Source organism: Spermophilus citellus (assembly GCF_964194105.1).
Source record: "Spermophilus citellus genome assembly, chromosome: 4".
Lineage (NCBI taxonomy): Eukaryota > Metazoa > Chordata > Mammalia > Rodentia > Sciuridae > Spermophilus > Spermophilus citellus.
This window is the reverse complement of record NC_138185.1, coordinates 225,746,560-225,774,219: the sequence shown is the minus strand read 5'-3', so window position 1 is coordinate 225,774,219 and position 27,660 is coordinate 225,746,560. Positions and strand designations below refer to the sequence as shown.

The 27,660-nt window shown below is 39.7% G+C and overlaps 1 protein-coding gene across 14 annotated transcripts in view; it reads right to left on the bottom strand.

The window, feature by feature from the left end:
* The window catches only part of MARK3 (microtubule affinity regulating kinase 3), a 109,782-nt gene that overhangs the window by 58,061 nt on the left and 24,061 nt on the right, over positions 1 to 27,660 (bottom strand). For 12 of the 14 annotated variants that reach the window (XM_081289647.1, XM_081289651.1, XM_081289646.1 and 9 more), the window contains one exon: positions 11,579 to 11,632. Coding sequence is in view for 10 of the 14 variants with exons in the window: in XM_081289646.1 (XP_081145772.1) it covers positions 11,579 to 11,632 (54 nt within the window). In the remaining 4 variants the exon portion in view is untranslated. Of the gene's footprint in view, positions 1 to 11,578; positions 11,633 to 15,637; positions 15,770 to 27,660 lie in introns of all 14 variants that reach the window. The other 2 variants (XM_081289648.1, XM_081289650.1) reach the window with 1 other exon arrangement.

Sequence of the window (27,660 nt, the reverse complement as noted above, 5' to 3'; positions counted from 1 at the left end):
ACAACTATCTTATATTCGATAAAGGGGCTAAAAGCATGCAATGGAGGAAGGATAGCATCTTCAACAAATGGTGCTGGGAAAACTGGAAATCCATATGCAACAAAATGAAACTGAATCCCCTTCTCTCGCCATGCACAAAAGTTAACTCAAAATGGATCAAGGAGCTTGATATCAAATCAGAGACTCTGCGTCTGATAGAAGAAAAAGTTGGCTCCGATCTACATATTGTGGGGTCGGGCTCCAAATTCCTTAATAGGACACCCATAGCACAAGAGTTAATAACAAGAATCAACAAATGGGACTTACTTAAACTAAAAAGTTTTTTCTCAGCAAGAGGAACAATAAGAGAGGTAAATAGGGAGCCTACACCATGGGAACAAATTTTTACTCCTCACACTTCAGATAGAGCCCTAATATCCAGAGTATACAAAGAACTCAAAAATTAAACAATCAGATAACAAATAACCCAATCAACAAATGGGCCAAGGACCTGAACAGACACTTCTCAGAGGAGGACATACAATCAATCAACAAGTACATGAAAAAATGCTCATCATCTCTAGCAGTCAGAGAAATGCAAATCAAAACCACCCTAAGACACCATCTCACTCCAGTAAGATTGGCAGCCATTATGAAGTCAAACAACAAGTGCTGGCAAGGATGTGGGGAAAAGGGTACTCTTGTACATTGCTTGTGGGACTGCAAATTGGTGCGGCCAATTTGGAAAGCAGTATGGAGATTCCTGGGAAAGCTGGGAATGGAACCATCATTTGACCCAGCTATTGCCCTTCTCGGACTATTCCCTGAAGACCTTAAAAGAGCATACTACAGGGATACTGCCACATCGATGTTCATAGCAGCACAATTCACAATAGCTAGACTGTGGAACCAACCCAGATGCCCTTCAATAGATGAATGGATAAAAAAAAAAATGTGTCATTTATACACAATGGAGTATTATGCAGCACTAAAAAATGACAAAATCATAGAATTTGCAGGGATATGGATGGCACTAGAGCAGATTATGCTAAGTGAAGCTAGCCAATCCCTAAAAAACAAATGCCAAATATCTTCTTTGATATAATGAGAGCAACTAAGAACAGAGCAGGGAGGAAGAGCAGGAGGAAAAGATTAACATTAAACAGAGACATGAGGTGGGAGGGAAAGGGAGAGAAAAGGGAAACTGCATGGAAATGGAAGGAGACCCTCATTGTTATACAAAATTACATATAAGAGGTTGTGAGGGGAATGGGAAAAAAAAAAACAAGGAGAGAAATGAATTACAGTAGATGGGGTAGAGAGAGAAGATGGGAGGGGAGGGGAGGGGGGATAGTAGAGGATAGGAAAGGTAGCAGAATACAAGTTACTAATATGGCATTATGTAAAAATGTGGATGTGTAACTGATGTGATTCTGCAGTCTGTATTTGGGGTAAAAATGGGAGTTCATAACCCACTTGAATCTAATGTATGAAATATGATATGTCAAGAGCTTTGTAATGTTTTGAACAACCAATAAAAAAATAAAATTATTTAAAAAAAAGAAGATATCAGCCTAGCAATTTAGTGAGGTCTTTTTTTTTTTTTAAAGAGAGAGTGAGAGAGGAGAGAGAGAGGAGAGAGAGAGAGAGAGAGAGAGAGAGAGAGAGAGAGAGAGAATTTTTTTTTAATATTTATTTTTTTTTAGTTCTCGGCGGACACAACATCTTTGTTGGCATGTGGTGCTGAGGATCGAACCCGGGCTGCACGCATGCCAGGTGAGCGCGCTACCGCTTGAGCCACATCCCCAGCCCTTTAGTGAGGTCTTAAACAACTTAGTGAGACCCTGTCTCAAAATAAAAGGACTGGGGGTGTGGCCCAGTGGTAAAGCACCCCTGGGTTCAATCCCCAGTACCAAAAAAGAATAGCAGCAAAGTTGTTTTTTTTTTTTTTTTCATGATCAAATAGTTCAAAGACAAACTTTGCAATTCTATCCTTCAAAACCGATGTTCTGGTGGTCAAGCTTCCTACAATCAGTGCAACACCAGGAGAATTAATTTAGTATGAAAATAAATTTGGTACTAACAAAACAAACAGATTTCAGTGGACATCTATCACATGTGAGCTGCATGTCAATTCAGTTCTGCCATAGGGAAGATGATCATGGCAAAGGAAGCTATGTGGAGTTAGGATTAGGGTCTGATTCTGCTCAGTCATGTACTCATTGGGTACTGAACAAGCTTCAAAACTGTAGAGCTTCAACCTACCCATCTTCAAAACAGATTAATAAAATAACTATTTCACAGGACTACTGTGAAAAGGACATTCAGAGGGGCAGGTTGAATGTATAGTTATGAAGAAGTTTACCTCTGGACCCATAGTAGCTGGTCCCAGCCTGGTTGCCACCACTCTCTGAATCTAGGTGACTGGAATCCATGGTCCTGTCACCTGGCAGTGGAGGAATACACCATGCAGAGGGCATGGAACAGGATCTGCACACAACGAGCCCTAGATACAGGATGGGGATTCTAGCTGATGTCACTGCTGTAATCTCCTGGTTCCAAAGTCTTACTCAGTGCCTGTTTTTCTTTTGTTTGTTTTTTTGGTGGGGGCAGGTTGCAAATGGGTCCATGCTATGCTGTTTAACTCACTTAAAAAAATTTGTTCTTTGATGACTTTTCTAAAATAATAAAGAATACTATCTATAAAACAAATTTTAATAATTTAAATTTCATAAACTATTTTAAATAGCAAGCTATATTATTTCTTGCCAAAAGAAAATAAGTCTGGCAACCAATTTAACAGTTCCCTATAAAGAAGGGGCAACACTGAAGATGATTTTCTTCCATTTCTAATACCTCTTGAGAAATCCAAAAGTAATAAACCACACATTTTTATACTCAGTACTTTAAGGATATACATTTAAGGAGTGTATCTTAGCATCCCCTATTTGTATTACTTTGTCAGATTCACCGAAATGACCCAAAGGCAGACATTGGATTGAAAATAATAGGCAGGGACTGTTTTAACTACTTCAGTTAACAATCTGAATTGCTGGCTTGCTAAAAGTCAACATAAGAAAAGGAAAGAGGGGGGTAAGAAGAAAGACTGAGATTCCCCAAATGACCTGAGCTTCAACTGATGGGAAAAGGCATCTAGGAGCCAGGTGTCACAGTGTTCCCGACAGTTCCGGGAGGTAGGGAATATTTAGCTGTGGAGTGGAGGCAGTCTGTGAGGCTCAGGTCCCTTGGCTGCCTAGTGGAAGAAGTGAGGTGTTCAGATCTGGGGACTGTGGGCAGTCCAGGGGCCACTTTCACCTGACTGTGCACTGGTATCACCACACCCCTCCCAACTACCCAGCCAGGACCTCTAGGGAGGAAAGTACCAGAGCTGTGAGGGAAACACTTCTTTTTGCCCCCCCCCCCCACCACCACTGAATTCCACAAATGATTCCAATGCACAGCAAGGGCTAAAAACTACTGGTTTAAGAAAACTGAAGCAACAGTGCCCTAAATACCCCAGAGGCGGCAGCAGTACAAGTAATTATACTGTAGACCCCAGAAAAAGCATGAACTGGTTCTCTCTGCCTTTAAATCAGACAATTCCCTAATTGTACCACAAATAAGATCCCCTAGAGTTGGGCACAAGAATCATAAGTTCAAAGGCAACCTTAGCAACTTAGCGAGACCCTGTCTCTAAATAAAAAGGGCTGGAGATGTGGCTCAGTGATTAGGTGCCCCTGGATTCAATCTCCAGTTTAAAAAAAAAAAAAACCTAGAATGCCAAAAAAGGCCACTAAAGCTACAGAGCTCCAAACACCAACGGTGGCTCTAAAATATCAGCCTTAAAAAGAAGAGTTAAGTGAGTATAAGTAGGCTCTCCCCACAGAAGACCCTGATGGGAAGAGATCTATAGTCAATAATGCTTAAAAAAAAAAAAAAAACTACATATGGCACCCTACTGTGTATCCTGCATATCCTTATGCTTAATTGTAATTTTTTTCTTTAGTAAATTTGGTAACATTCTTAAAAACATAGGGATTTTTTCCTTTCTTTCTCACTAGAAGTTTAGATTTAAGAATAGTGGCGAAGGCCAGACATGGTGGCACATGCTTGTAATACCAACTACTTGGGAGGCCAAAGCAAAAGAATCTCACGTTTGAGGCCAGCCTGGGCAATTTAGGGAGACCCTGTCTGAAAATAAAATTTATAAAGTATGGGGTTATAGTTCAGTGCTTGCCTATCATGCATGAGGCCCTGGGTTCAATCTCCAGCTTCATTAAAAAAAAGAGAAAGAAAGAAAGAAAGAATAGTGGTTCCATCCTACTCAAATATACTCAAACATACAACATATTTCATTACTAGGTCATCAGTCTTAATTTGAAAGGATAGACTCTCCACTGACATGTCTTTGTTCCTGCCTTGTTGAATATTTTAATTATATTTAAATAATTCAATTTAGACAGGATCAAACTGTGACAGCTAATATAAAAGATTCATCAGGGTGCTTGCCCTAATGTGTGAGGACATCCCCAGCACTGTCTCCGCCAATTAATCTTAGCAAGAATCATCAAACTCAGGCCGGTGACACATGCCTATACACATATACAGTGACACATGCCTATAATCCCAGTGACTCAGGAGGCTGAGGCAAGAGGATCTCAAGTTTAAAGCCAGACTCAGCAACTGAGTGAGGCCCTAAGCATCTTAGCAAGAGCCTGTCTCAAAAAATAAAAAGGGCTGGGGATGTGGCTCAGTGGTTAAATGCCCCTAGGTTCAATTCCTAGTTATCCCTCCCCCCCTAAAAAAAAAAAATTTAAAAATCATCAAACTCAGGTTAAAAAAAAAAGTGTAAATATGGAATAAACTAGGCCTATGTTGAGGGCAACTCCTTTGTTGGCCAAAAGGCTAAGGCTATTTATCTCTCTGGGAGAAGGGGAAATCAAGAAAACCAAAATAGCAACCTCAACAGGCTGGCCATGTTGGGATAATAAATTTAGCCTCTATACCTCCAAATGGCAAAAGAGAGAACAGTGTTACAGAAGTTTCTAGAAGACAGATACTGGTCTCAAGCAAGGGAGGAACTGTCCAACAACAAAGCTACTGAACAATGAACAAAATGCTGTGGGAAGGATCATCCCTGGATGTGCATAAGGCTGGCCGATAAACCAGCCGTCAATAAAAATATTTCTTTAAAATCAATTATTTTATTAACATTACAGATTTCTTTTTTTTAGAGAGAGAGAGAGAGAGAGAGAGAGAGAGAGAGAGAGAGAGAGAGAATTTTAATATTTATTTTTTAGTTTTTCGGCAGACACAACATTTTTGTTTGTATGTGGTGCTGAGGATTGAACCTGGGCCGCAAGCATGCCAGGCGAGCGCGCTACCGCTTGAGCCACATCCCCAGCCCCCAGATTTCTTGCTGTTAATTAGGTGATTCCAGTTTTTTTAAAAAGCTGGGCCAGGCATGGTGGTGCACATCTGTAATCCTAGCAACTCAGAGATTGAGGCAGGCAGATAGCAAGTTTGAGGCCAGCCTCAGCAACTCAGTGAAGCCCTGTCTCAAAATAAAAAGGGGCTGGTAAAGAACCTGGGGTTCAGTCCCTGCACCCCCCGTACTGTTTAAACCCCCCGTACTGTATCATAGGGTAGTGATAATTAAGTTTCTGTACCAGAAGACAGAATCAGGACCTCTATGTCCTGTGGTTAGTGCTCTTCAGGCTACATGCAATCCTTCACTGCACCTTACCAAAACTCCTGTGCCAAGCCCTGCAGTGAGGTCTGCAGGGTCTTTTTCCTCTCCTGTTCACCTGATGAAAACTCTTTGGGTCTCTCAAGACCTAATAGAGTCTTACTGTACATCACATGGGCTGACCCTGAGCCAGCTGCACTTATCTGACTCATCGGAGTCTCACACAACTTGGTTCGGGAGGACAAGGGCGCTTCCTAAATGGGTTTCTAAGAGGATGCCCCTACTTTTCATCTGAGGCTGATAGATCAGGGCAAAACTGTCATTGAAAAGACAATTTCTTATAGTTTCCAGAGGGTGGGGACCCACCATATCATGTAAGGAGCAAAAAAGCACCAAGGTGAGTCGGGAGGCAGAAGGTACCAGGGAAAAGCAAGGCCAAGAAAGGGTCTTGCTGTGAATGGAACCCAGGGTCTCAGGCATGCTAGGCAAGTCTCTGGACAGGGCCACATCTCCCACTTAGAAGGCCTTTATTACAATTTCTGTGGGAAAGGCAAGGCAGAGTAAAACTCTAAGCAGGCTCTGGGGTGCAGGAGCTGTCTTTGGTTACCTGGTGCCTGGCCTGGGGTGATTAGGGCAAAGGAATACTGCCTTTGGGAGTGCACTAGCCAGATAGAGGACTGGTGCTTTGAAGCACAAGCTCTGAATCAGCTGGTTTACATCTGAAAAGCACACAAAGGGCAATAGTTGGTTATCTCTAGGAATTAGTTCTCCCTGGGAAGGGCCAGCAAGGCCCCAGACATGGAAACATTTAGACTACAGAAAAAAATTATATAGTTAATGCACCCTACTAAATTTTTCTTCATACCACTAACATGACATTGTATGTGTGTTTACTGCTGCTCCCTTTTGATATGTCTATTTCACGAAAGCAGGTACTTCATTTTGTTCAATGTTATATCCATAGCACACGGAACAGTACAGGGCACAACAGCAGGGGCTTACTGTCTAAATGAATGAGTGAATAAACAAACTTGGATAAAAACATGGTTTTTGCAGTGTTTAGAAGGGGAAGGGGACAAGCCCCTGTTAAATACTTGAAATATTCCCCAAATTTGATGTTTTTGTTCTTTTTATTAATGTTTTTGTTCTTCTTTTTAAAATAATACCTTTATTAATTTATTTATTTTGGTACTGGGGATTGAACCCAGGGTGCTGAATCACTAAGTTACAACCCTAGCCCCCCTTTTTTTTTTTAAGAGAGAGTGAGAGAGGAGAGAGAGAGAGAGAGAGAGAGAGAGAGAGAATTTTTAATATATATATATATTTTTTTAGTTCTCGGCGGACACAACATCTTTGTTGGTATGTGGTGCTGAGGATCGAACCCGGGCCGCACGCATGCCAGGTGAGCGCGCTACCGCTTGAGCCACATCCCCAGCCCCTGAGGCTGGATTTGAACACACAATGTGGCTTGAGCCACATCCCCAGCCCCAACCCTAGCCCTTTTTATATTTTATTTAAAGACAGGGTCTCGCTGAGTTGTTTAGGGCCTCACTAAGTTGCTAAGGCTGGCTTTGAACTCACGATCCTCCTGCCTCTGCTTCCCGAGCTGCTGGGATTACAGGCATGCACCACCACACCTGGCCTACAATACTTTTATTCATTTATTTTTATGTCATGTTGAGGATTAAACACATTTGAGGCAAGCACTCTACCACTGAGGTATAATCACAGCCCCTTAATGAACTTCTTTATAGCTACTCAATAGGAAGCTTCAAGTCATTTCCCATCAAACTTTCTGTAAATCCTGAATTACAGAAATTTAATTAATTATGGTAAGGCAGCATAAGGGAGTGGAAAAAGTTCACATTTTGGAGTCAATCCAAGATTTCTATTTTTGCTCCAATATTTACTAGCTAGAGGACTTGACTACATCAACTCCTTTGTCTGTTTCCCCAGTGGAAAATGAAAATTGCAATGATATCTACCTAACAAAGGTAGAGAAGAAAGATGTCTATCAGACTAATTAACGTGAAAAATCCAGGGTTTGTAAGAGTAAGGACAGGGGAGGGGCACATTATCTAACAGCAATGAGCTCCTATGCTAATGATTCAGCATGTCACTCACTGTCTGTTCTCTAACATCTCAACTGAACAAACCTGCTTGACTCAATGCCAACTTCACCTATCATAGGTGGAGTTCTATTTCAGAGAGGTTACTTCATCTCCCTGGCTCCCTTTACTGAAGAACAGAATTGACCTCATGAAGTTATAAATGAGTAATACAAGTAAAATAACAGTGCTCAGTCTGTACACAGACTAAATGTGCAAATGTTAACAATTGTTATTATTAGTACAGCTAATTCCTACAAAAGAGACCTAGCTAGAATCTACCATTCAATGATTAAGCTTTACTTACTTTCTATGATGGGGAAATTTTTAAACAAAAAACATTCTCCATCCTGCAGAAACCAAGCAATGAAAACCAATTATTTAGCTGAGCACATGATAATGTCAAACACTCAGAGTCCTTATCATGTGCCAGGTATTATTCTAAGCTCTACTATGGGCTTAATATATTAACTTGCTTCTCACTACAACCCTCTAAGGCGTTATTATGAAGACAAAGGGAGGTCAGTGGCTTAACACACAGCTAGGCAGGCTGAAGCCTGGGTTTGTATTGATGCTTTGCATGCTCCAAAGCATCACTCTTGTGTTAACAGTCAGTCTACTCCCAAGACTGAAAGACATTATTAGGAACTTCAGATGGGTTACCCTAAGTGTTCTGACATGTCTTAATAAAGTCTAGCATTTTTGAATAGGTATATACATTTTCTTGAAATGAGCCATGATCTGCTTTTTTAAAAAAAATAAATATTTATTTTTTAGTTGTAGTTGGACGCAATACCTTTATTTTATTTATTTTATGTGGTGCTGAGGATAGAACCCAGGGCCTTGCATATGCTAGGAGAGTGCTCTACCGCTGAGCGCCAAAACCCCAGCCCCCATGATTTGCTTTTTAATGAAACTTGGATTTAATAAGGTAATACCCAGCAAAAATACCTAATATAATTAAATTGAAGCTAAAAATAACTTAGACTAATGTTTTTGTTATTCCTGATGTTTCCAAAACCATTGCAGGTATACAACATTACAGAATTCTTTAAAAGATGGCTGAAAAGATGTTTATGAACAGAATAGTATCCCAATAATAGTAGTCAGAAGTTGAAAAGTACAAAAACAGTGGGGGAAAAAGAAATCACATATAGAATCTACTGTTTCTTAACTCAATAGCTGGAAAAATGGGAAAAATGAAAAGACTCAAGTGTGGGACAACATCAAATTGCAAATATGCTTCAACTAAGGTTTATTTATATGCTTTGAATAAAGGCACATGATTCAATGTACCAGCCTAATATTGTGAACTTGATACTATTTTAACATGTATGTTCAAATATTGAATGACTCAACCCGTGCACATCCTCTAGTAGTAGTAGTGCAAATGAACTTCATGCTGTTGCTAGCAGAATGTTCCTTAAAGTCAATGTATCTTCTAGGGCTGCTCCAGGGCTTTAAATCACTATCTAGAGGGAGAAATGTTTCTGGTGCGAGTGAGATACAATTGTGAATGGTGCCAAGAAAAGAAAATAAGCTGTCAGAACACCTGTGTATACTATCCTATTACTATTTTCCTATGGAAAAGAAATTAATGAAAAAGAATTTGAGCCAGGCGCAGGGGTGCATGCCTGTAATCCCAGCGGCTCAGGAGGCTGAGTCAGGAGAATAGTAATTTCAAAGCCAGCCTCAGCAACAGCAAGGTTTTAAGCAACTCAGTGAGATCCTGTCTCTCTCTTTTTTTTTTTTTTTTTTTTTTTTTTAAGGAGAGAGAGAGAGAGAGAGAGAGAGAGAGAGAGAGAGAGAGAGAGAGAATTTTTAATATTTATTTTTTAGTTCTCAGCGGACACAACATCTCTGTTGGTATGTGGTGCTGAGGATCGAACCCGGGCCGCACGCATGCCAGGCGAGCGCGCTACCGCTTGAGCCACATCCCCAGCCCCCTGTCTCTCAATAAAATACAAAAGAGGGCTGGGATATGGCTCAGTGGTCAAATGCCCCTAAATTCAATCCCCAGGACCAAAAAAAAAAAAAAGAAGGAAAAGAATTTGAAGTCAACGTGTAAGTAATTTACAAGAGAAGAATGTACACATGATTTAAAATAATGCCTTATAAACTGAATATATTTTACTTATCAAGTTTATGACTTGAATAGATCAAGCTTTGGGATAAGTCTTCTATGGATAGTTTGTACTTCAACTATACCACAAACTAATCTTAAAAGTTTTAATTACTAGATTATCATAAGCCAAAATTAATGTTGTACAAATATGCATAAACACACTATTGGGCTAACAAGATAACCTCCCACATACTAAAAATAATAATGGTGTAATCTAGAGTAATTTGCAATAATAAAGAATAACTGCAATTAAAAACTAGGAGCAAAAATAATGAAAAAAGCAAGCAAGCAAAGCATGAGGAAGGAAAGACCACAGCCAACCTGACACAACCATAGGATAGAACTTCTTGGAAAATTGCTATAGAGGTCCAGGTCTCTCTCCAGGCACACATGAGTTGGGGAAGATTTCTAACACCACAGAATACTGAGTTGAGTCCCCACTAAACCTGGTAATTTGAATTCTGAATACTACATTTTAGTAGCCCTTAAATGACTTATTAATATTAAATTCTTAAATATATGAAGAAATTAAAGTTTGAGCAAACAGGTAAAATTTACTCTCCAAAACAAAGGACTAGGGCTGGGTTGTAGCTCAACAGTAGAGCACTTGCCTAGCATGCATGAGGTGCTGGGTTTAATCTTCAGCACTGGGTTTGATTTAAATTAAAGGTTTGTGTCCATTTACAACTTAAAAGACAAACAAAACAAAACAAAACAACAACAAAAAAGAAAACCACCTAGAAAAACCCACAAAGGATTAGAATTTCAGAATCTGTCCCAGGGCTATCTTAAGAAACCTTAATGCCCACTCTGGGCTGCAGACCACAAAGAACTACTTGTTTTAACACTGTTTTTGTTTTTATTTCTATGTTCTGCAGTGCTGGGAATTGAACATAGGGTCTCATATGTGCCAGGCAAATGTCCTCCCACTGAGCCACAGCCCAGGCGCCAGTACCATTTTTAGTGTAAGATCAAGTCTATGTTCTTCCCCACCTTCTACACACTAAGAGCAACACAGCTTTAAAATTACCAGAATATAAGTAACCACTAGGAATCCATTGGTAATATATAGTAATATATAAACACTTATCAAAATACCTTACAATAGAATGTTTGCAGTTTACAAAGCTCTTTTATATGCATTATGTCATTAAAACATCCATCTTGAGAAGACAAAATTATCACTTCTTAATTTTTTTTTTTTCCCCTAAGAAACAGGTTCTATCTATGTTGCTCAGGCTGGCCTCAAACTCCTGGGCTCAAGCAACCTTCCTGTCTCAGTCTCCTGAGTAGCTGGGACTACTGGTGCATGCCCGGTGCCTGGTGATATTTTCTGGCTTTAAAGATTTCAGTATTAGTTATAAAAGTATACAACAAAATCTGCATAATAGATGAAAATATATTTGTATGCTATTTTTAAAAAACTCAAAATTCTAATCAATATTTAGAATATTCTCTTTTAAATCTGAGCCTTTGTTATTCAGCACATTTAAAATCACTATTTTCAAATGAAGATAACACTAACATTTTTATAAAACACTCCACTTAAACTGTATTCATTTGAAGAACAGAAGTTTTACTGCACTAACATAATAAACAACAATTGAGACTTAAGAAACAAATTAAATGGCAATTAACACCAAAAATCATTTTTAAAAACCTTAATACTTTTCTTACCTTTTGTAGACTTGTTGGATTCAACTGAGTTTTGTCAATTATTTTTATTGCAACCTAGAAAAAAAATACATATTTATGGATTTTAAGAATTGGTAAGCACAGACTACCTGGTAACAGTTTTATAAACACCCACATATATGGCACTGTTAAAAAGCAAGACAAACCTTGGCTGGTTACATCAAGCAATCAAAAATTTATAAAACTATATAATTGAAGACAGGGGCTTTAGGCAAGTAATGCTATTACTATAACATTTTATATTTAAGTTACTTATACAAACTAGGAAAAAAAATTCTTCTGACTCCCTCCCCAAAACAGGAGAGTGACAAATTATACAATGAAAATACTTCTAAAATATATGCAACGTAGGAAATCTCTTGAGTATTTGTTGGGGGAAAAGGGGGCATGGGTTGGACAGTGCTGGGGATAGAACCCAAGGCCTTGTGTGTACCAGGCAAGTGCTCTACCACTGAATCCCAGCCCCAGCCCTCTTCACTTTACTGACACTAATTTCAGTTGACTCTGGGATCTGGGGGCAGGAACTGTACTTTGACAGGTATGTATAACTCAACATACCTCACAAAGCATCTTGCATACAATGAGGGCTTAATAAATAAATATACAAATAGGTTCGTGTTGAATCCAAAACTTTTAAAAACATTACAAAAATAATAATAAAAGGCCTGGCATGGTGGTGGCTGTGCCAGTAATCCCAGCACTCAGAATGTTGAAGCAGGAGGATCACTTAAACCCAGGAGTCAGAGACCAGTCTGGGCAACCCAGTGGAGACTGGTATCAAAACAAAACAAAATCCCTTTAGGCAGTTAAAGAAAGACTAGTTCTAGACCAATCTGTGAGCTAACCATGTGCAGAGGCAACAAATGTGTCACCTGGTAACCTTTGTCCAGAAAGGGGTGAGCACACCCCTAGGTGATACAAAAAGAGCCAGTAGGATACATGAATAAAGAACCCCAGCTTCTATTTATGTACATTTCTAAACTTTAAAAAAGGAAATCAGTTTTACCAGTTCTACTAAGCGAACCTGCATAGGCATCCTCACCTGGTAGTTCATTACTTGTTGCATAAAAATAATCTCTCCAGGTGACAGAGGGGAGGATAGATAGCTTAGTGGTAGAGCAGTGCTTAGCATGCACAAGGCCCTGGATTCAATCCCAGAGCGTGCGCGCACACACACACACACACACACACACACACACAAATTACAGACAATGAAAGGGAACATAAATGGAGAGAGGTTTTGCCATGACCTAGGAGGATAAATCAACTCAGTTGGCACCTGAGGCCCAGAACAGCCCATGGGCCTACCCCACTAGATGAGTAGGCCCTGCTTGCACATCCTGTAGAATATAGACCCAGTAGGACACAACACTTAAGAAAATGCCTAGAGCTAAAGTCTGGGGACAAGGGCTTAAAGATTTTCTATGCTGGGTTGGGGTTGTAGCTCAGTGGTAGAATGCTTGCCTAGCACACGTGAGGCCCTGGGTTCACTCCTCAGCACCACGAAAAACTGAAATAAAGATAGTGTCCACCTACAATTAAAAAATAAATATTAAAAAGAAAAAAAAAAGATTTTCTATGTCAATGGTTCTCATGCTTTTTGGACCCCTTTACTCTCTTATTAAAGATTATTGATAACCCCAAATGTGGTTTATGTATACATTGGTATTTGTAATATTACATACAAAAACTGAAAAATTGTAAAAAATAAGCACTTATCTATTCATTACTTTTTTTGTAGTGTTGTGGATAGAACCCAGGGCCTCCTGAATGCTAGGCATTCTACCACTAAACTATATCCTCAGACCGTTTTATTCGTAGACAGAGTCTAAGTTGCTCATGCTGGCCTCAAAGTTGTAATTCTCTTGCCCCAGCCTTCTAAATCACTGGGATTATAGGCATGTACTACTACGCCCAGCAATAGAATACATCTTAATGATTTTTATTTTTCCTTCAGTGGTACTTGGGATTGAATCCGATGGTACTCTATCACTCAGCTACATCCCTAATCCCCAATCCCTTTTCTAAATTTTTGAGATAGAATCTAAATTGTCCACACTGTCCTCAAACTTGCAATCTTCCTGCTTCAGCCTCCCAAATGGCTGGGAGATGGTGTGTGCCACTGCACCCAGGTTAATATATGTTTCTGCATTCGATCTGTTGCAATAATATAGATCATATGGCCTCTGGAAAATTCCACTCCTCACTTGTGAGAGAGACTGAAAAAGTGAATGATTTAATAGTCTTAGAATATAAAAATAGTTTTGGCTTTGCAGCCTCCAACAGGGTCTCAGTAAGTCTTCAGTGCCCCACTCCCAGCCATGCTTTGAGAATGGCTGCACTATATATGTTAATGCAATGTTATTTCCCCACCTCTGGAAAAGGCAAATCAGAACTGGAGGAGCAGAGAGTGAATGTGTATGACCTTGGGGAAAAAAGTAAAGTCAGAATTCTAGTTCTGTATTTGGAATAAGAAAATATTGGCTGCTAAAATATGTGAAAACTGACTACCAGTGTATATCTCAAATGGGAAGAAGGCATCTTTTCATCTTTACAGCACTGGCATAATGCATGGGCACAGTGCTCAATAAATGTTTGCTGAGTTGATCTGAGGGCCTGAACACTCATAATCAGTAACCAAACACACCTGAGAGAGACAGAATAGTGAAGAAGGAGTGCTTCTAGTGTTTTAACAAATAGGAAGATGGTTTTTAAAGGTTTACTTTATTTCAAAGTCAAATGAATTAATTTTCTTCAAACTTTCTTTTTTCTAAGTAATTTTATGTGGTGTACTTGGATCTTCCAATTTCTAAGAAACTCTTTACCTATGCTGCTCTTTTTTTTTTTTTTTTTTTGGTGGGGTGGGAGGGTTATGGGGTATCAAACTGAGGGGCACTGAGCCACATTCTCAAACCTACTTTTTTATGTTTTATTTAGAGACAGTGTCTCACTGAGTTGCTTAGCACCTCGCTGCTGCTGAGGCTAGCTTTGAACTCACGATCCTCCTGCCTCAGCCTCCCGAACTGCTAGGAATATAGGCGTGTGCCACGGCGCCCGGCTACACTGTTCTTTTATGACCACCATTCTGTTTTCATCTTCCTTCCTGGGACCAAATACAACAGCGCGGCTGCCCTTCCCATTCCTCTTTCCTCTGATCTTCTGAGAGCCAGTTTCTAGAGCATGACTGGACTCAAGATCACTAGCTTCTTCTGATTCTATGCCATGTCCTCTTCCTATTCTAAAGATCCTACTCTGCTTCAGTTCTTACACATTTCTTCTTCAGGAAGCTTCTGCAAAAAGAAACTCAAAGCATTTGGCTTCTCCAAACTGTAGAAAAGTCATTCTATCAAGGCCATGGTATTCCCAGAGTAAAACACTATCACTTAGTGTATGTGCAACAATGAAGCCTGAGGGAGACATTTCTAATCCCTTCTTCCTCCCAACTCCCTGCTATGATGACTCAATCATCAAATTAACTTGGTCCAGACCTGGAGATCTCAGAGGTGAAACCTTAATGTCACCTAAAGAGAAGGCGACTGTGGAAGCATCACTGAGGCAGTGCCTCAGAAAGGGAGATAAAAGAGAAGACCACTCATTTCCATGGTAATGGACAAGCTAGAGTATAGGGACAAAGGGACACAGTGAAAGCCAAGGCTGTTCACTAGGTAAGAGGAAAAAAGTCTCTGCTCTGGGAAATTCCATTTATTCACCATGATGCCAGGAGCAAAGTGGAAAATTACAAAATAGGGATAAAGATAGTTCATGCATGAGAAGGGAATCCCCAACCTGCTTCAACAGACAGGATCTGCTAGAGAAAAATCCTTATTTTCCATTTCCTGTCAATTCATTGCTAGTCAAAAGAACACGACTCCTACCCTTGAAAGGTATTAAAGCATCCATAACTCCTAAAAGAGCAGGTAAAAAAAGATCTCAAGTCCCTTAAAGGCACATGGTAGCCTGAAGAATGCTATATTGGTCTGCATGGACTGCCATAACAAAATACCATAGATTGGGAAAATAAGCAGAAATTTATTTTCTCACAATTTTGGAGACTAGAAGTCCAAGATACAGGTGCCAGCTGGATTGGTTCTTGTGAGGGCCACTTCCTGGCTTGCAGACAATTGCCTTCTCACTGTGTCCTCACATGGTGGGAGAGTCAGTTCTCTGATGTCTCTTTTTATAATAAGGACACAAATCTTATTGATCAGGGCACACCCATGTAGCCTCATTTAACCTTCTATAAAGACTCTATTACCAAACATAGTCACACTTCACCATATATAAGGTCATGGCTTTACCATATGAATTTGAATGATTACAACTTAGTTCATAATGGTTAGAGATCACACCAAACAACTAACAGTTGGTTGCAAAATAAAATTTCAAATTAAAACCTAACAAAACCCAACATGGGGGAAGGTTATAAGCAGAAAGTATAAGTAGCAGACAATAGGTAACATACTGTATGATTGCATTAGTATATTTAAAAAGCCAAAGAGACAAAACTAACCTATAGTGTTAGAAAAGTGCTCCCTTGTACATGAGGGACTGTGAAGTAATCCGCAGGAGACAAAGTGAGGCTTCTGGATATGGGTCATAGAATGTTTCTGCCCTGGGTCAGGGTTACGTATAAATAGGCACTTTTTCTGTGTGTTACATTTCAAAAATAAAAGGTCTGTTTATTTTTTAAGTCAATGACTTTAAAAGTCAATAGCTTATGCCTAAACTAGAAAATGAACATGAGTACAATGGGCATATTATTAAAGACCAGAAAGTAAAACCTGAAGAATCAGTTTAAAATACGAAAAGTGGCTGTCTTGGATGGGGATATCCAGGGCAACACTATTTTTTATATCAAGCCTGGACTCTCTAAACAGAACTTAAGTAATTAAATGCAAAGTTTTCCATAACCATATGAGGACATTCAGTTAAACATGGTATACTGAATGATCACATGCATCTCTCTCTTCTCCCACCTGATAGGTCAAATGAAGCCCTGACAGAATGACAAAGAGAACGGAAGAGGTGCCATTATTAGACAAGTGACTTCCAACAATTTCTATAGTGACACAAGTAGCAGACCCAGGAAGACAAGTGTACAGTAAGTTTAAAGAAGGAAAAAAGTAATAGTCCAGGGCTGGGGTTATGGCTCAGTGGTAGAGCACTTGCCATGAATGTGTGAGGCACTGGGTTCGAACCTCAGCACCGCATAAATAAATAAAGATGTTGTGTCCACCTACAACTAAAAATTATATTCATATATACATACACACACATATATATGTATATTATTATTATTTTTTTTGGTGGGGTTCTTTTTTTTTTGTCTTTTTTGGAACTGGGGGTCGAACCCAGGGCTTTGCGAATGCAAGGCAGACGCTTTGCCACTGAGCTACATCCCAGCCCTATTATTATTATTTTTAAAGTAACAGTCCAAGAAAAATAACTCTGGGTCATGCAGAATGAGGAAGATCCCAGTAGAAAGGCAAACATTCCTCCCAGCTACCATGAGGCTATCTGGGCACTCACTAACTCTTCATACATCCCACCTGTGTTCAGTTTCCTCAATTTGCTTCTTAGGACTCCAGTTTTGGAAACATAAACAGAATCAAAACTCTTCAGACAAATGAGGAAAGACTATAATGTTTCCTAACACTTTCCTCCGTGTGTGGGATACTAAAGGAAACTATCAGAAATCATTAAGTTTCCTTTTTCAAAACAATACAGACAATTCATATTATTCACAGAAATGTTTTATGAAGTTGCTGTGAACACCAATTTAGTGAATGCTGAACCATTTGCTGCCAGGGACAACACAGGGTCCTAGGTGACAGTGCTAGCCTCTGGTCACATTTTCATCAATAGTGAGCACACAAGCCTCCCCAGGGACATTCTATGCTACTCAGATGGTTAATGTTGAGCTCACACCTGAGTGAAGCTCATTAATAACACAAACATTTCCTCTGAGAGGAACATCACAGACTTCCACTTAGGCAACCGGACAGCACTTCAAGCACTATGACTGGGAACCACATTCAACAACAAAATCACCACCAAACAAATAAACAAACAAACAAACAAATAAATGTGTCCCAGAGTAGAAACTCTACTGCCTCAGATCCATACTGTTAGATGGAGAGACACACAAACAACATGAAAAAGCAAGGGAACAAATTGCTCCAATCGAATCAAGATATTCCAATAACAGAATCCATCAACACCACAGTGGAAGAAATGTCAGAGAAGGAGTTTAGAATGTACATAATTAAACTGATCTGTGAATCAAAGGAAGGTATAAGAAATGAACTCAGATTGGGGCTGGAGATGTGGCTCAAGCGGTAGCGCGCTTGCCTGGCATGCGTGCGGCCCGGGTTCGATCCTCAGCACCACATACAAACAAAGATGTTGTGTCCGCTGAAAACCAAAAAATAAATATTAAAATTCTCTCTCTCTCTCTCTCCTCACACTCTCTCTTAAAAAAAAAAATTAAAAAAAAAAAGAAATGAACTCAGAGAGGAAATATAGGAAGTGAAAGATCAATTCAATAAAGAGGCAGAGATTATGTTAAAAAAATAAGCAGAAATCCTCTAAATGAAGGAAACAATAAATCAAATTAAAAATTCGGGCTGGGGATGCGGCTCAAGTGGTAGCATGCTCGCCTGGCATGCGTGCGGCCCGGGTTCGATCCTCAGCACCACATACCAACAAAGATGTTGTGTCCGCCGAGAACTAAAAAATAAATATTAAAAATTCTCTCTCGCCTCTCTCCTCTCTCTTTTTTTTTTTTTTTTTTGAGAGAGAGAGAGAGAGAGAGAGAGAGAGAGAGAGAGAGAGAGAGAGAGGAGAGAGAGAGAATTTTTTAATATTTATTTTTTAGTTCTCGGCGGACACAACATCTTTGTTGGTATGTGGTGCTGAGGATCGAACCCGGGCCGCACGCATGCCAGGCGAGCGCGCTACCGCTTGAGCCACATTCCCAGCCCTCTCTCTCACTCTCTCTTAAAAAAAAAAAAAAAATTCAACAGAAGGGCTGGGGATATAGCTCAGTTGATAGAATGCTTGCTTTGCATGTACAAGGCCCTGAGTTCAATCTCCAGCACCACACACCCAAAAAAAATTCAATAGAAAGCATCACCAACAAATTTGACCATTTGGTAGACAAAACCTCAGGCAATGAAGACAAAATATATAATCTTGAAAATAAAGCTGACCACAGAGAGATGTTACAAAACCATGAACAGAACTCCCAACTACGGGGATAACATGAAAAGACCAAATTTAAGGTTTATCGGGATAGATGAAGGTACAGAGATACAAACCAAAAGAATGCACAATCTTTTCAATGAAATAATACCACAAATTTTCCCAAACCTAAAGAATAAAATGAAAAATCAAATACAAGAAGCTTACAAGTCGGGGGCTGGGGATGCGGCTCAAGCGGTAGCGCGCTCGCCTGGCATGTGTGCGACCTGGGTTCGATCCTCAGCACCACATACCAACAAAGATGTTGTGTCCGCCGAGAACTAAAAAATAAATATTAAAAATTCTCTCTCTCTCTCTCTCCTCTCTCTTAAAAAAAAAAAAAAAAAGTTAAAAAAAAAGAAGCTTACAAGTCGCCAAATGTACAAAATTACAACAGACCCACACCAAGGCATATTATAATGAAAATGCCTAACATACAGAATAAGGATAGAATTTTAAAGGCTTCAAGAGAAAAATTTCAGATTATGTACAGAGGGAAACCAATACAGATCTCAGCTGAGGGCTGGGGATGTGGCTCAAGCGGTAACGCGCTCGTCTGGCATGCGTGCGGCCCAGGTTCGATCCTCAGCACCACATACAAACAAAAGATGTTGTGTCTGCTGAAAACTAAAAAAAAAAAAAAAAAGATCTCAGCTGATTTCTCCATCCAGACCCTCAAAGCTAGGAGGTCCTGGAATAACATATACCAAGCTCTGAAAGAAAATGGATGCCAACCAAGAATCCTATATCCAGCAAAATTAAGCTTCAGATTGGAAGATGAATAAAAACCTTCCATGATAAACAAAAGTTAAAAGAATCTGCAACTAGTCTGCACTACAGTACATTCTCAACAAAATATTTCATGAGGGTGAAAAGAAGGAAAAAAAAAGTGAAAACCAGCAAAGGGAGGAACTACACTAAAGGAATACTAAAGGAATATTAATCAAAGGAGAAACTAATTCAAATTAAGAGCTAGAAATAAACCCAAATGACTGGGAATACAAATATAACTTAATAATAACCAACTCATCAATCAAAAGACACAGGCTGGCAGAATGGATTAAAGCTCAAGACCCAACAACATGCTGTCTCCAAAAGACTCACCTCATAGGCAAAAACATCCACAGAATGAAGGTGAATGGATGGGAAAAAATATATCACATGGAACGTGTAAACAAGCAGGGGTTTCTATCCTCATATAAGATAAAGAAGACTTTAAGCCAAAGTTAATCAGAAGGAACAAAATGGACATTTCATACTGCTTAAGGGAACTATACATCAACAAGACAGGAGAGCACCACCTCACTGGACATCAACTTGGGGATGTGCATTACTCACCACTCTGTGTGTGTCCAAGAATTATTGCCAAAGCCCTGTGAGGACTGACTTTGGGTATAACTTCTATCAGATACATAAATTTGCAAATATGAAATGTGGAAAAAATGAGGACTGATTACCTGTTCTGGAGAGGATGGTGGAGATGGTTATTCAACAACTTCAAGTATTTAATGCCACTGAACTGTACACTATAAAATGGTCACTATTGGGAATGCTATGCTACGTATATTTTACCACAATTAAAACAGTGTTTCCCAGGATTGTTAATTTGTAGGTTTTTATGTTCATTTTTCCCTGTACTGATAAAGTTTAATGCTTTTTAGTTGTATCTGTTATGAGAATATAAAGCTTTCTTTCACTCTGTTTGCTTACTCTCAAATCTGCTACTAATAATTTTGAGCTAAAACAAACTGCTGTATTAATTTTTTTGGTTTAGTGATTAATAAGTGTCCACCACTGCAGAAAGAAACTACTATTTGCTGAGATTTAACATAGTATTAAAGACAACACCCACAATGACCTGAAAGAGTATTAAGACCCTCCTCTATGCTTATCACAATAGTAAGCACTTATAATCGCAGCAATTGGAGGCTGAGTCAGGAGGATTGCAAATTCAAGGTCAGCCTCAACAACCTAGTAAGACCTTCAACAATTTAGCAAGATCCTATCTCAAAACAAAACAACAATAACAAAAAATACTTGGGATGTAGTTCAGTGGTAAAAGCACTCTTGGGCTCTATCCCCAGTACCAAAAATAGGGAAGACACTCCTCCCTTTTCTTGCTACATATTTTTTCATACATTTCAATGAAAACAACATATCCAAATAGTTCATATGCAGAGCAGATACAAAAATCCAGAAAATCCTTCTGTTAAGCCAGACAATAAAGAGATTTGAAAAAAACTTAAACAATGTTACTCTTCTCATAATCTGTTTTGGTAAAGTTGTTTTTCATTAAAATATATTATACATTAACATATGACAGAATTGTTACCATATTTTAAGTTTCTTAGTGTTAACTTCTAATATAGTAAATATTAACAGGTCTCAATTTGGAGTTTGCAGGAGTTCTGAGAAAGCCTGAGAACAGATGTTCAAATCAATGGCATTTTGCACAGGACCAGAGTGGAACACTAGGACAATTATGCAGCAGCACAGAAGACTACTAGGATAAAACAGGATCCAAGAGTATGACCAAAAGGATACAGAAGAAAACCTGCATATGAATAAGGAATATATTAAAAAAATGAAAATAGTATTCAAAATATTATGACTCTGGGATTCCCTTCCCCTCTATTCTCCAAACTTTCTATCAAGCTGTTAACATATTCTTCAACAAAAATTTTGTGACTAAAAGATAAACCAGGGACGGGGCTGTGGCTCAGTGACAGAGTGCTTGCCTAGCATGCGTGAGGCAGAGTTCGATCCCCCGCACCACATAAAAAAACTAAACAAATAAAATAAAGGTATTGTGTCCATCTACAACTAAAAAAAAAAAATTAAAGAAAAGATATAATCATTTATATTAAATCTCAAGACATTTAATATATCCCAGAATCATGGTTTTATCATTTTTTTAGTTGTTTATGCACCTTTATTTATTTATATGCAGTGCTGAGAATCGAACCCACTGTCTCACACATGCTAGGCAGACACTCTACCACTTAGCCACAACCCCAGCCCAGCTTTATCATTTTTACAACTGAATTTAAGGCACAGAGTAAACAAGGTTCAAGACGTAACCCCACCCCTCTTCTCTCTCCACAACAGGACAGAAAAGTGGGAACAGGACACTTCCCCTGAAATGCTGAGTGCTGACAGCAATGGAACATAGCTGTGGAAGCACAAGAGAAGGTGGGAAGACAACAGTGAGAAAGCTGTGTCTATATTTTCTTAACAGAGAGAGAGAATGAGGAAAGGGCACATGGAGACAGTGTGGTCTGCCCAGCATTACTGGACGGGGCTCCAAACCTGGAGATTCAGGTGCACAGAAAGTGTGAGACCACTGGGCTAACCACAAGGTCAAGAGTCATACACAGTAACTGGGCTCATTAAACCACCAATAACCTCTAGCTCTTAGAAAGCTGGAAACTGCTTCTGTGGAAATGGACAAGGCTCTGGGACTCACAATCACTGGCCAAGCAGCGGCCAGGAATGAGGCATGGAGACAGAAAATGAGCCTGACAGAATGCCACCAAGGGCTGGGACAACCAGATGCCCTACTCAGCTCCTGCTATGGAAAATAAAGGAGTCTAGAGAAACTGAACATTCCCAGAGAAGAAACCTAAAGACACAGGTATCTGGAGTCCCCCAATAAAAGTGGACAACCCTGAACAGGTGAGCACATGTCCTGTACTGCAAACAGCTTCTGGGCAGTTTCTCAGGTCTGGCTTTAACACAGGCAGACAACTAGAGATACCAGACTTCCAAAGAAAGTCTCTATGAAGAGAAAGCAATGGAGGGAGCAAAAATCTACTTCATAAAACAAACAAACAAAAAACATTTTCCTATCCTCAGGAAGTCAACAGAAGAAATAGCATTCAGAGGGGCTGGGGATGTGGCTCAAGCGGTAGCGCACTCGCCTGGCATGCGTGTGGCCCAGGTTCGATCCTCAGCACCACATACAAACAAAAGATGTTGTGTCCACTGAAAAACTAAAAAATAAATATTTTTAAAAAATAGCATTCAGAGACCAGAATGGATAACAGAAAGAGAGAAACAATAAACAAATGAAAATAAGCAGAGGCTGGGGATGTGGCTCAAGCGGTAGCGCGATCGCCTGGCATGCGTGCGGCCCGGGTTCGATCCTCAGCACCACATACCAACAAAGATGTTGTGTCCGCCGAGAACTAAAAAATAAATATTAAAAAATTCTCTCTCTCTCCTCTCTCTCTCTCTCTTTAAAAAAAAAAAAAAAAGAAAAGAAGCAGAGAAATAGGAAAACATACACATACACACCAGAAAGTTTGGAAGATAAAATTAAAGTCATCTCCCAGAAAGCAAAAATAGAGACAGAAAAAAGCTTTTTTTTTTTTTTCTTTTTAAAGTTCAAGAGTCTCCATCTCATTGGCTGGGTCCAGTGGCACACACCTGTAATCCCAGCCACTCAGAAGGCTGAGGCAGGAGGACTGCAAGGTCAAGGCCAGCCTGGACAACTAACCAAGACCTCTGTCTCAAAATAAAAAAGGCTGGGGATGTGGCTCAGTGGTAGAGCACACATGGTTTAACCCCCACTACCACCAGAAAAGAAAACAGACAATCCCTAAAACTGAAAAGACAAAATCTCTATATCAAAAGGGTCTAATGAGCACTAAAACAATGAATGAAGACCAACTCCATGGCACTTCACTGTGAAATTTCTATGAACCAGAGATAAACTTCCAGAAAAGAAAAAAAAAGTTACATCTCTTAAGCCACTTACATGGCTATACCCAATCTTTGCCTTCACTAATCTCTGAAGACCCTGTGAGCTCACTGTGGAACTGCCCAGCTCTCCAGACAAGCCCTCCTACCTCTCCCACTTGCTCAGTGCAGTCACTCCTTCCACCCAGTCTGAGCTCACTGAATTTGTGGTCCATTGACCCCAACGACTTCTTGTGGTCTGCCTCTTACTTCCATTTCCTACCTCTTCCTGAATCCCTCCAGTGTTCCCTAACAGTGCCCAGCTCCTTCCTCTATTCCTCACTTCTGTGTGACACAGCCCCAACTCTGTAAATGTCCTCCCTGCAGCTGGGTAACTGACTGGATGGAGAGTGAGTACAGGTGAGCCCATCTTCCCACTTTAGTACTTTGTCACCAACCCCAGGGAAGCCTGAGGGCTGCCTGGCAATTTATAGATTTCTCTACTCCCGTTACTCCCCTGCTTGTCTGGTAATTATTTTAGCCTTCTCAGATCTATGTCCTCAATACTCAAACTCTTAGCTGATGATTTGGCTTTCCAGTTTACTAAAAAAATAGCTTAGCTCAGAAAAGAATCTGTAGAAACTACCACAAGGAGCCCTTCACCTGCACCATAGCCAGTACACCTGCCTTCCTCTGGTGTCTACAGAAGGACAGCTCTGTTGCCCAAAGCTAATGACTCTACTGTCTCCTCACCCACTCCAGTGTCTTTCCCACAGCACTGTGTTTCCCCTTTCTGTTAGATTATTCCCATTATCAGACAAACACGTTGACATTTTGCCCATCTTCTAAAAAGTACCTTGACCTAACATCTTCCTATAGCCACCAGCCCATTTGTCTATGCCTTGGAAAGAACTATCTTGCTGTCTCTGGTTTCTACCCATTAGTTCTCTATTGAACTAAAATATTACATGATATGCAAGGGTACTGTGTAAGATATTTGAAAAATATGCTAGAACATTTGGACCAATCAACAGTAAACTTATAGAAACTAAAGAAGTTTTTTTAAAAAGCAACTAATCCTAGAAAAAATAAGAAGTTATGTAAGAAAAACTAATTGGGGGCTGGGGATGTGGCTCAAGCGGTAGCGCGCTCGCCTGGCATGCGTGCGGCCCAGGTTCGATCCTCAGCACCACATACCAACAAAGATGTTATGTCCGCCGAGAACTAAAAAATAAAAAAATATTAAAAATTCTCTCTCTCTCTCTCTCTCCTCTCTCACTCTTTAAAAAAAAAAAAAAGAAAAACTAATTGATCATAGCTGACACAAGTATTTAACATAGTCTTAAGCAGATAATCTAAATTTAACCAAATATATAATACTGCAGTACAGAATAAACCTTAAAACTGTGAAAAGTTGGCTAAAATCAAAACAGCAGATAGATATGATAGATGCTTTCATTACAAGGATAACAGACAGCACTTTCATCTAAGGGCTAAATGAGATGAACTAAAAATTAAGAATTAAGGATTATCTGGGGGGGGGGGGTGTCTCCAAACAACCATTTTATCTAAAGGCCTCATTTAAAACAATTTTAACATACGTATTAGAATCTTTGTTATAATACATTTTTAATAGTTTTCCACAAGTATCTTTTTTGTTAACAACATTCTTGTGACTTAAATACATGATATAAATTATACCCACTGTCTCCTTTCAGGGAATTCCTTCTACTATGTAACTCTATTGTATTTCTTTTTCCACCCAAGCACAGCATTAAAACTGTTTCAGTGTAATATCCTTTTTCTTCTACTGACTCCAAGTAAGTCCTGGAATCACCAACATCATTTCCTGCAACTCTTTAGAGATCTTAGTTACTTCAAAATAGGCAAGACACGTGACATTCCCATCAAAGGGCTAGAAGTTTTAGGTCTCTTTCTATTTATTAGAACGAATGTTCTAATAACAATTCACTTAATTTTTAGCCATATAACCCAGCAATGTCATTAATGGATAACTACCCAAGAAAAATTAAAACTCATATTCACACAGAAACTTAACCAGGAATGTCTAGAGTGGCTTGACTCATAATTGCCAATGCTGGAAACAACTCAAATGTACCTCAGTGGGGGAACAGATATAAACTGTGGTCCCATCACACAATGGAATTCTTGGTAGAGAAGAAAGAACTATCAATATATGCAATAATTTGTATGAATCTCAAAAGCATGATGCCGAGAATCTGTATAATCTCCTCTTCCTTCACACTCCTGACTATTTTTGTTTGTTTGTTTGTTCTTTGAGGTACTGGGGATTGAATCTAGGGCTCTGCACATGCTAGACAAGTGTTCTACTATTGAGCTACATCCCCTTACTTTACATTCTTTAAAAAAAAAAAAATGTCACACTTGGAATTGTGAACACATAGGTGGTTACAGGAGGTGATGGTAGGGGAGAGAGACGGTGGGAGACCAACCTTGCAAGTGACTGAGTCACACTCCCTGGCTGGGTGCTGAGGCGCTCAGTCACAGAAATGTGGCAGAGCTTTCCCCACCCTTCTTGGGTCGGTGTCTCCGTGCATGGGTGTGACTTGTATAGTCCCAGGGGTGAAGCTACACTCACCCGTTTCTTTGTAATATAACCCCTTGCCCTGTTTAGGATAGAATCTTCCATGGAAGTGCCTTGTGTGTGTCCCCTTCTCTTACAGTGCCTTTGGGTGTGGCCTACCTAGATGTCAGTCAACCTGCTGACAGGGGACATCATGAAGATAGACTCAGCCCCCTGAAACCTGACCCCTTGCCTCATTTGAATAGCTTCTCCTCAATAAAAGGGGTCAGGGCTTGCTCTCTCTCTCTCCCTGAGGACCCTTAAGGTATTTGTGTCTCTATTGTGGTTATTTTGCGCAACGCAGTTAGCCAAGTTCAACTGGAGTGACCCCTGAGCCTTTTATCTGTGAGAACTGAAACCCAGCAAGAGACCATAAAGGGAGAGTTTGAGAAGTTTTTTTGAGTAATGGGGATTGTTCCACATCCTGACTGTGGTAGTGGAACATGAATCTAAAATTCAAAGAACTGAAAACAAAAAAAAAAAAAAAAAATTTTTTTTTAAACAAAGTTGGTGTTGGGGCTGGAGATGTGGCTCAAGCGGTAGTGCGCTCGCCTGGCATGTGTGCGGCCCGGGTTCGATCCTCAGCACCACATACCAACAAAGATGTTGTGTCCGCCGAGAACTAAAAAATAAATATTAAAAATTCTCTCTCTCTCTCTCTCTCTCCCTCTCTCCCTCTCTCTGTGGCTCAAGCGGTAGCGCGCCCGCCTGGCATGCGTGCAACCGGGTTTGGGTTCGATCCTCAGCACCACATACCAACAAAGATGTTGTGTCCGCCGAGAACTAAAAAATAAATATTAAAAATTCTCTCTCTCTCTCTCTCTCTCCCTCTCTCCCTCTCTCCCTCTCTCTGTGGCTCAAGCGGTAGCGCGCCCGCCTGGCATGCGTGCAACCGGGTTTGGGTTCGATCCTCAGCACCACATACCAACAAAGATGTTGTGTCCGCCGAGAAGTAAAAAATAAATATTAAAAATTCTCTCTCTCTCTCTCTCTCTCTCTCTCTCTCCTCTCTCTCTAAAAAAAAAAAAAAAAAAAAACAAAGTTGGTGTTATTTTATTTGGATCTTTATTTTGTTCATTTATATGAGGTGCTGAGAATTGAACCCAGTGCCTCAGACATGCTAGGCAAGTGTTTTACCACTGAGCCACAACCCCAGCCCTGAAAATCAAAATTTTAAAAGTTATATAATTTAAAAAAATAGGGGCTGGGGATTGTAGCTCAGTGAGAGTTCTCATTTAGCATGTGTGAAGCACTGGGCTCGATCCTTAGCACCATATAAAAATAAATAAATAAAATAAAAGTATTGTATCCACCTACAACTAAATAATAAAAATAAAAAAAGAGAATGGTTGTTTTAAAAAAATAATATAAGCTTGCTTTATTTTGATGTTCCAGATGAATGTAAGTTCAATAGATGCCCAAGTAAAAGATGTTATATAACTATTGCAGCCTTCCCACATATTCACAATAGCTAGAAGAGAACATCCTATTTGTAAGAACAACAAAAATTACAAAATAGCCAGATGCAGTTACAAAA